Raw genomic sequence first — 10,184 nt, 5'->3', positions numbered from 1 at the left:
ACAGCATAACAATCGCACGTGTCGTGGGATATTTGCATGAGAAAAAGCGGTTTGTGCGTGAAAATGAGTGAAAATCCAAGGAAAAGGAAGCTAAAAAACAGTGAAGTGAGTGAAAAAGATTCAAAATCCCCGAAAGTGAAGAAAAAGAGTGAAAAATCTGTGAAAAATGGTGGAAATGTGAAGAAATTCAGTGTGAAGCAGTTCCGGAAGAAGCTCCAAGAAGATGACTTCATTTCAGGTAAAAATTCACATTTTCCGCATGAAAATTCTCTTGTAGCACATTGTCTGCATCTTCCCCAATCAGATTTCCATCAATTTCTGGAAATTGGGGCGGAAAATCCAGAGATAATTGCGAAATATTTGGATGTTGGAGGACAACCACTTGAGATTGTGACGACTCTGGGGAAAATTGATAAATCCTCATTGGATCATGTCACCTGCATTCTCAGTGTCCTCCAACTGATTCTAATGGAGATTCTCTCGAATGCTCCACAATACACAACAATTGCCATCAATGGATGTCGCTTTTTGCTGAATAAACACCGAAGTTTCGTGGAATTGTTGCTTGAGTCGCATGCGACCAATCACAGAAAAATCGCCCTAAAAGTCCTGACTGCGTGCGTGACACTGGACTCACGCATGGGATTTGATATCCTGAAGCTTTTTAGGAGTTATTTGCATGGGTCAGGGCTCGTGGAGAGATTTTCCAAGCACCGGAAAGAGGAGATTGCTCATCCGGAAAGTAGCTTGAGGACAGCTTTTACGCATTTTGTCCTCTCGTATCTGATTGAGGGCAATAATTTGCTAATTCAGAACATCCTGGACAAGATGGAACTCCTTGTGGCTATTCTGTCTGAGATTCAATTTGATACTCCTGAAAATATTGTCCTAGTCCTGGGTAGTTTGAGGAATTTCGTGCTGAAAAAGTTGAGTGTGTCCAAAACGTTGAAATTTCGCCTTTTTTCCCCGGAGATTGTCTGCAATCTCCTGGAATTGTACAATTGGAAGGGACCTAAAGCCTTCCAGGCTCTAGCTAACAATCAAAGTGTTGAGAGTGTCCTCCCGGAGGCTGAGGACAGAGAAACTGTCTCAGGGGCAGTTCATGATTTTCTAATCCTCCTCCTCACGTCCAATAAATACGGAATTATTGTCCAGAGCCTGGGGAATCAGAAGAAGAAGAAGAATATCGTTCCGGGTGTTGTTCTTAGCAGACTTCAGATGCCATGGAACAATCCTCAGCACGAATCCCTGGTGATTCATGTGCTAAAGGCATGTCCGGAACAAGTTGAGGGGTTTCTGAGGAACAGGGCTCGATTTCTTGAAAGCCTCGAAGGGATAAAGTTTCTCCCGTTTTTGAGCAAGCTCATTAGCTGCCTGACTCCTAAGATTATTCAGAAAGTCCCTGGGCAGATTGGCATGGGAGAAATGGGCAGTCTTATCAAGGGCATTTGCCTAAATCCAGAGATTCTGGACAAAATTACAGAGAAATTGCTGAAGAATGCAAAATTTGAGGTTAGATTGAATGTTACCGCGCTCCTGACCACCATGCTCTCGCAATGCAACAGCTTCCTGGTTCATCTGTCCGAAGCTGGGACTTATCAGGAATTTGAGATGAAAGCCATCAAGGCAGAGCTCCTTGAGCATATTTTGGGGAAGTTTCCGAAAATGGACACAATCACAAATTCCCTGTGCAAGAGCATGGAGGAGAATCTCCCTCCTGAGGATGTTCTCGAGCATCTGGAGGCAACTGTAGATCTCCTAGCCATTGCGGCAGAAACCATTCCCACTTTTATTGACAAGACAACTTCCCTGATGCAGCTGATGAGACCTCTGGAGGGTCAGGATGGGAATCAGTCGAGAATCGGGCTGAAAATTATCAAATTAATCCTCCTGCTGGATCCTCAGATTATTTCTCCGGAAACTCCACTCTTTTCCAAGATTCTCTCATCCTTCCTGAACTTGTACGCTTCCGGAAGTGGCGAGGAATTCCAGGAAGTTGAGATCTTGCTGAGGAATATCCTCTATAGCACAAGATTATTTGACAGTGGTCCCTTGGAGATAGATATTTGGCTGGAAGCCTTCAAGTCAATCGATCGGAAAGATATCAATGTTGTCCAGGAGTTTTTCATCAAGATGATCAAAAAGGTCAAGGCTAAACCTGAGGAAGTTCCAATGGTTTCCGGAAGCTTTCCCCAAGCTTCCCAGGAGAATCTTGGTGAGATTCTCGAGAGGATTGAGAAGGATGAAGCCACTTTGGGAATTATCCATGTTCCAGGATTAAATCCTCTCCTCCCAGTCGCTGCAAATCTCCTGGTAAAGAAGCCCACAGTTCCAGTGGTGAAGTATATTGAACAAGTTGCTTTAAATCTCTTCCACTATCTCCCCTATCCCGAAATATTGCCGGAGATCCTTGAAAAATTATCTCTGGGAGTGTCTGATTACATGAAAGAAGCGACTGGTGGAAAATCCTTAGCAATTCCTTGTGAATTCTCTCATCCGGAATCCCATAAATTGATAGGCAATATCTTCCGGAAGGGAATCTTTGAGGAATCTCTCGTGGAAGTTTCCGATGGGAAGGCTTTCAATTTTATTTATTTGATTGTCTTCTGCCATACCCGGCTCCACAGTCTCTCCCAGCTGGACCAGGAGTCCTCAATTCTCTGCTCAAGGTACCTCCTGAGCCTCCTGAAGGGCATTCATGCCCGTCAAATTGGACATTGTCAGAGAAAACGAACAATAGAGCTCGATAAAGCTCTTAAAATGAAGATTTCCAGGAAGAATCCCATCTCCGAGATCCTCAAGTACATCTTCTGTAGCCAAGTGAACCTCCTGAACAATTTTTCAGCAGATCTTGAGAGTAAAGATCGTCCAACGGTGGATTTTATCCTGGAAATCCTTAAAGAGATCAAGGAATGGGATCTACAAATCACACTTCCGGAATTGACAGTAAATTTCCGGAAGAAATTGGTACAGAACTTCCGGGAGAATTCAACAAAGGATGAGGATTTCCTGAGCCTCCTCAAGGTCTTTGATCTGGACCAGAAAAACTGCCTGGATCTCCTGAAGATTGCAACGGAAAAAAATGATTTTCACAATGTTCTGGTTGTAGCTCTGGAGAGGATTACAGAATTAAGAGGTAATCCCCTGCCTGGAGATGTGATTAGAGATATTTGTGGCATTTTTGTGAGTGTCGCCACAAAAGGCACCTCAGAGACTGCTATAAATGCTCTGAGTGATGCTCTAACGGATCATCTAAGTCACTTCCACAATTCAATTGGGGACGTCCCCGAAGATTTACTGCAGACAATCTGCGTGGGTGGAAAAATGACCAAACCAATGACCAAATTGGCCAGTCTTCTTCTCGAACGCAATGCATCACTAATCCCAACTTTCTGTGGCACTCTGGAGGGGAATTACACAAAAAAAGAACTCATGTATCCCCTCCTGGGAATTGTCCTGGCCAGGAAACCTGTTCCCATTGGGAAGGATCTTCTGGACAGGATTTTTGTAGAGTACAAAAATGGCATAATGAAATCCATTGAGAAGCCCCTGAAAGCTGGAATGATTTACCGGGAGAATTATGAGAGTTCCCTGCATTTGATTGAGGAATGCATGTCCGGGAAGGATTGTGTGGAATTTACGAAGAAAACCCTAAAGCCAGATTCCGTGGAAACCTTCCAGTGTCTCCTGATTGAGAAGATCTACCAGAAAGCCCTGGCAAATTCTTCACAAACTTCTTCCATTCATATCAATTTCTACAAGAATTTTCTCAATCTCTTCACGATTTTGCTCAAAAAGCCCACTCTGCAGATTGACAAGGTCATGGGCATTTCTAAAATTCTCATAGATTGGCCAGGAAGCCAGCTGGAAAATCCCATTGATTCTTCAGTCACAGAATCGCAGATTTGGACAAATTTCTCGCGAACTTGCTTGAAGATTGGCCTTCAGAAAGATCAAGAGGATAATTCCAGGTATTTACTGATCTATCTTCTGGCCAATCTCCTGGACAGAATGTACCAGGATGACTGTGGTGATGAATTCCCGAAGGAACTGTACGAAATGACAATCTCTCATTCAAACTTCTTGGGAATTTTTCTCCAAAAGAGCTCCACAAAAACAGCCACAGCTTGTCTACTGGTCGTCCTGGCCAGGAAAAACCCCTCTGGATTTGACAAGGCACACATCCCGCTCCTTTTAGGAGCTTACAGTGCCAGAATGTCCATTTGCGATCAATATATCCTGGCTCTTCTGAATCTCTACGAGAAGAACAATATTGACTTCTCTGAGTATCGTCCATTCCTCTGGGGCGACTCTGCCGTGTCCCACTATTCCCTCGATAACACCGAGGACACCACTCTCAAAGGAATTCTCGAAGAACCAAGCATGGACATGGTTATCTCACTGATCTCCCTGGAAACCATGAAAAACACACTCAGCAATTTTCCCATCTGGAGGCATCTCAATCCTCTCAGAGATCTCCCAGCGCTGGAAATCACACCAAAATCCTCAAAGACAGAGATTGAGAGGATAATTGACGGAGAAATTCCCAAGAATGCCAAATTCTCAGGAATCCTGACGAAAAAACAAGAAACATGGGATGAAGTCTACGATCCAGCATTTTTTGTTCCTCTTCTGAGTGCAATGTTTGCTCCCGAAGTGTTCACATCTGCAGTTTCCGTGGCTCAGAATGGACTCTTAGGAATGGTTTTTGAGGCACTTTCCAGTCAAGATGAAGAGATGAGGCTGGCCGCTGGGCTGGCTCTGATGCGCTACAAACGCCAGATGGAGGGAAGAAAGTGAGTGAAAGAAATTTTTCTTTTATTTTTTCATTGTTAATTATAGAGTTATTCCTGTCAATTTATTTATCAAAGATTTTTATCACATTTTCTCCACTCACGGAAAATCTCGAATTAGAGAGATTTCATGCAATATTGAGGTTGGTTGAGATAGCAATTGTCGGAATGAGAAAATGCTTTTAATTGTGAATACTCGAAAAAATAAATATTTCGTAAAATTGTTTGTAAATGTTTGTCAATTCCGTTGTGTAAATGTCTTAATTCAAAACCATTTCTAGACGCTTTAACTTTGACAGAAGATTCAACACATTAAGTTCATATTTTTTCTGAACAGAATTACATAAATTTGCTCCTTGACTCTTCTAGAATGTTACTATTTAGTGAAAATTCTTTAGATGTAATCTGAAAACTTTTTAAATACAAGAAAAATACGCGAGTGTAAAATGCTTCAATTGGAAACAAATTAATCCAAATGGAGACAAGGGAAATTTTCTAATTGGAGACAAACAGTGTAACTGAAATCGCGGCGAAAGGCTTCTAAAACCTTGTTGAGTTGCTCTTGAGTGCAGGATTTGTTCTTATTCCTGGTCTTTAATCCTTTCTCATCTGAAACAAAAAGAAAATCTCTCCAAAAAAATCATATTTCCAGGGTTTCCTATTGAAGTATTTGCAGACACTTCAGAAAAACCCATTTTGTTCACGAAATAGGTAATTATTTCATTTGAAAACTTCACGTACCGTTAATAATAAAGATTAGCACTTAATTTAACTAAAATTAGCCAGAAATATGGCATAAATGTTAAACAAAACGAATAAACAACAGTCGATCGATGAAAAATTCGATGGTGAAAAGGTACACTTTTACTTTTTATTAGAAATTAACAAATTAAAATTTGTGAATATGAATGGATTTTCGCTTTATTTGGAGCAAAATTAACTAAATAATGAAACTGTGGTATAGAAAATATATAAATATAATAATTTAGTACTGTATATATCGTGAAAACAATGATGTTTCCATTTGGAGTAGCGAAAAATTTCCATTTGGAGCAGGTTTTGAATTAGCTTAATTTACCCTAATCGTATAATCCACTAACATGTTCGTAAAAGTTTGTAATTTTTTTACAAACTTGTTTGCAAGTGATTGTAAACAGGTAAAAAAATGTTGGTAACAATTTTGTCATTCGTTTGTAAAGTATTATCAGACAAACAAAACTGTACGAACAAATGTTTGTAATCTGGCAAATGACAAAATGCTACAAACATTTTTTCGTACATTTTTGTCTGGCACAACTTTACTAACAAATGACAAAATTCTACAAACATTTTTCTGTGTGCTTACAAACATTTACCAACAAAAGTTTGTTAAAGAACAAAAATTTTCATTGCGATAATTTTACGAACAAGGTTTCTGGAAAAGTACAAACTTTTGCGAACCTTTTAGTGGGTAAAAATATGACTTACGAGCATCTTGTAAGTCCCCAGTAGAAATTCACAAACATTTACAAACAATTTTACGAAATATTTTTTTCTGTGTAGAGTTAAATGAAGGATTTTTTAAGAAACAAATCTTCGGAACTTCATGAGTTTGTAAAACAATCAGTAAGCGTTCCATTTATTAAAAGACCTATTAATTTATTTATTAGCTTCCAAAAATTAGCCAAAAATTGGCTCAAAAATTTTTGAAATCTTTTTTGGAGGAAAGTAGTGCTTAACCGTATCAATAAGCTCCGCCCACAAATAATTTTTAGTCCCACCTTCTTTAGCAATTAATCCAACAAAATTCAAGAACGGTTAATTTTTAATATAATTTTTTAATTGATGGGTATTTAATACATTTTTTTAAATAAAACACAGCAGGAAAGGTCTCTATCATTTAAACTTTGACTCAAAAACTCTATAAGCCACGCCCTTGGCCACACCCTTAAAATATTATTTATCAGAAATATTATAGAAACGGGTCAAATACGACTGTCGGACAACAAGAACAACAATTAAAAGCATAATTATTTTTAATAAAAAAGCGAAGTATCAAATAAAATATTGCAATTTTTCAAATTATTCAGTAAATAATTCAATTTTTTCCCTTATGAATTTTATACCACGTCTTTGAAAGCCAAGCAGGATAGTTTATTATTTGTAAATTAATAAATACATTAAAGGTGTGCCCGGTGTACCGGTGGCGTTTAAAATCTAATTTGAAAAGTAAAATTTTATCAGTTCTCATTTTAGAACTTTCTTTACCAAAGGAAATAAAAGTATTTTGCTCTCCTTAGTATCATCTTATACTCTGATTGAATAATATTCCTTTTTCTAAGATCCATGAATTTTACTAACCAAATTTGATTTATGTACTGACCAAATTCAACTTTTTTACTGGTCAAAATTGATTTTTTTTTTACAAAAATCAAATATCTTCTGTGCTCAGAAGATTTATTCCTTTTTCAGGTATTCTTCATATTTATGTCTTACTATTTCGTTCTCAAATCTAATCTAAATTGAATTTGTCTTGATGAAGATGTCATGATTCAATGTACTTGTGAAAGTTATGGGTGAAAATTCTGATTTCGCGAATTTTTTCCGATCTAAAAGGTGCATGAGAGGCATCAGTGACCTAAATAAATATTTTTACCGACCCAAATTGCTTTTTTACTGAACGATTTTGCAGTACTTTCGAAATTTTGATTGAAAGAATTTAGAATTGGAATTTAAATATGAAGTATAGGATTAAAAAAAAAAGATTTCGTTCAGAAAAAATCAACAAATAAATTTGGTCATTAAAAAAATGAGAATTGCTTTTTATTTTCCTTTTTTGCTTTGATGATGAGAACTAAAATGGCAACTGATTAAATTTGTTATTCTACTTACCAAATCAAATTTTTCATGCCATTGGCACACGTTTTAGATAAAGAAAATTTAATAAAAATCAAAATTCACATCTCTTTCTTTTTCAAATTTTTTGCATTTGGTTATTCTATTTTGTGGCACTCAAATTTAATTGGAGTAAATTGAATTTGTTGTGACGTTTGAGAGAAGAAGAAGAAGAAGAAGAGGAAGAAGAGTGCAGAAGAGTGGTATACGGACATATTCAAAATGTTATGGCGCTGGCACACCTTTTCAATTGAGTGAAATTCAATCGATTGAAATTTTACCTCTCGCTCTTTCAAACTGAAATCAGATATAGTTGTCTCTTTCTGCCAAATGAAATTTAAAATTGAAATTTCAATTTCAATTTCCATTTGAAAGAAAAGAGACAGCTATATCTGATTTCAGTTTGAAAGAGTAAGAGATAAAATTTCAATCGATTGAATTTCATTAAATTGAAAAGGTGTGCCAGCGCCATTAGGAACGCCTTCGGCACACCTTTTAGATCACAAAAAAATCATAAAGTCGAAATTCACATCGATTTCTTTCTTAAAAACTTTGCATATGTCTGTATTACTCTTTCGTACTCTTCTTCTTCTTTTAAACATCATAATGGCTCTGGCACAACTTTTTAGATCAGGAAAATTTGTTTAAAGTCTAAGTACAAATGCTTTGCATCTGTCTATCTCATTCTTTCGCACTCTTCTTCTTCTTTTAAACATCACAACAAATTCAATTTAACTTAATCGAATTTAGAGTGCAAAAGAGTGAGATAGACATATGCAAAATGATTGGGAAGGAAAGTCATTTTGATTTCATGAAATTTTTCCGATCTACAAAGTGTTCTGTGCTGAAGGTTTTCAAACTTGTGTTTGTATTTTGTACTTACAAAATTTACTACAGTAGCCATTAAAATGTTAAAGCTAAAAATGATATTTTAAAAAGTTATTGAGCAATAAAATAGATTTGATGACTCCACGCCTTCACGCCCACTCGTAAGTCACGCCCAGTTGTACATTTTCATTCTGAATCTTCAAGGATACAAAATTGAAAATGATTTACGATCAGAGCTTATTGAGATGGTTAAAAGAATTTAGTGTTTGAGAAGATAAAATTTCTGTCTTTGGTCTTGAAAGGGTTAATATAAATTTATAATTAATTTTATTTTATTTTGTGATTATAGCATTTATTGAGTGAAATGATCAATAATCGCAGAGAGCGATTGACTAGGAATTTTTCACTGTTTTACGATCGTTAATAAGAAATTGTAAAATGTTTTAAGTAAACATATCTGTGCAAAAATGTGTGCTATCGTGCAGAAAAAAGGAGCATTTGCTATCTTTCAGCAGCTTTTGCAAGAGAATCGTGAAGAAATTGGAACGACGATAATTACTTTCTTCTCTTTAAAAACAAATTTCCATAAATTAATTATCTTTTCTCATTCGATACCATGTTATCCATAAAGTAAATTGGTAAATTTGTTAAAGGGTCGGGAGGGAAATGGGGTACAGATGCTTGGTAATTACTGCAATTGAGCATTACTTTTCGGGGGCTCTTTTGCAGGGACTTCCTCGATCGCAATGTGTGGCTGCAATTTTACACGGGGACACAAAATGGTCTTGGGGCTTTGGGCAAGGTGACAGGTTCATCGTGCCCCAGGCTTCCGCACGTGTCTGCAAATTTTCTCGCCAAAGTGTCCAGCTTGCTGACAACACCACTGGCGCAGCTGTACAAGCCCATTTCCGACTATCTGCTGAGTCGGGAATCCTTTGACTTTTCCGTTGTGCCAAATTTCAATTTTATGTTCCTATCATCTGATGTTGATCATCAGAGTCATAGGGAATTCCTTTTGAGTGTGATTGCTGATGGGATTAAGTGTGAGGAGGATTTCTATGTGTTGGAAGTGTCGGGAGTTCTGGAGACAATTATGGTGTTTTTTAGTTGTCCATTTGCCTCAATTGACACAAATTTGAGGATTCTCAGTGTGATCAATACGATCGTGAGAATTCCCAATTGTTCACGAACGCTCGTAGATAAATTTGGACTGATACCATGGCTCAGTGGGATCATCAGCAATTTAGAGACTTTCTACTACGACACTATCGATGCAGTTGTTCATATCATTGTGAATTTGTGGTTTTCAGTGGAATATCTCGGTGATTGTAGTGATCGTGCCGAAATATGCCGTATGGCTGTGAAAATGGTGAAATTTATCTCAGCACGTATGCCCATGGTGCTTCTATCCAAATTTATTCGTGTCCTCAATAAAACATCCCATGGGCGATATCACTTGCTATCCCCAAGTGATTTGGATCACTTGATCGAGTGTGCCAAACCACTGATAGCATCACAGATCACCTCGATCAGGTACATTCGGGAAAATGGTGCAGCATATGCTGGAAATTGTGCCAAAAATGTGCTAAAGGACGACAGTGAGGATCGTATGGGTCTAATTAATCTTCGTGAATACGTGATCAATTGGACAGCTAGTGATCGCAAATGATCGTGTACATTGTGTCAGGA

The 10,184-nt window shown here is 37.6% G+C and overlaps 1 protein-coding gene across 1 annotated transcript; it reads left to right on the top strand.

The window, feature by feature from the left end:
* The first annotated feature begins 16 nt into the window (after positions 1-16).
* On the top strand, positions 17-10,174 carry LOC129803658 (uncharacterized). The gene is made up of 3 exons (XM_055850376.1): positions 17-238; positions 305-4,796; positions 9,225-10,174. The coding sequence occupies exons 1-3, from the start codon at positions 37-39 to the stop codon at positions 10,162-10,164; spliced, it is 5,634 nt and encodes a 1,877-aa protein (XP_055706351.1). The 5' UTR covers positions 17-36; the 3' UTR covers positions 10,165-10,174.
* The last annotated feature ends 10 nt before the right edge of the window (positions 10,175-10,184 follow it).

This window comes from Phlebotomus papatasi, chromosome 2, assembly GCF_024763615.1.
Source record: "Phlebotomus papatasi isolate M1 chromosome 2, Ppap_2.1, whole genome shotgun sequence".
Taxonomy (NCBI): Eukaryota; Metazoa; Arthropoda; class Insecta; order Diptera; family Psychodidae; genus Phlebotomus; species Phlebotomus papatasi.
The sequence above is the reverse complement of the archived record's forward strand: the minus strand, read 5'-3'. Positions and strand labels throughout refer to the sequence as shown.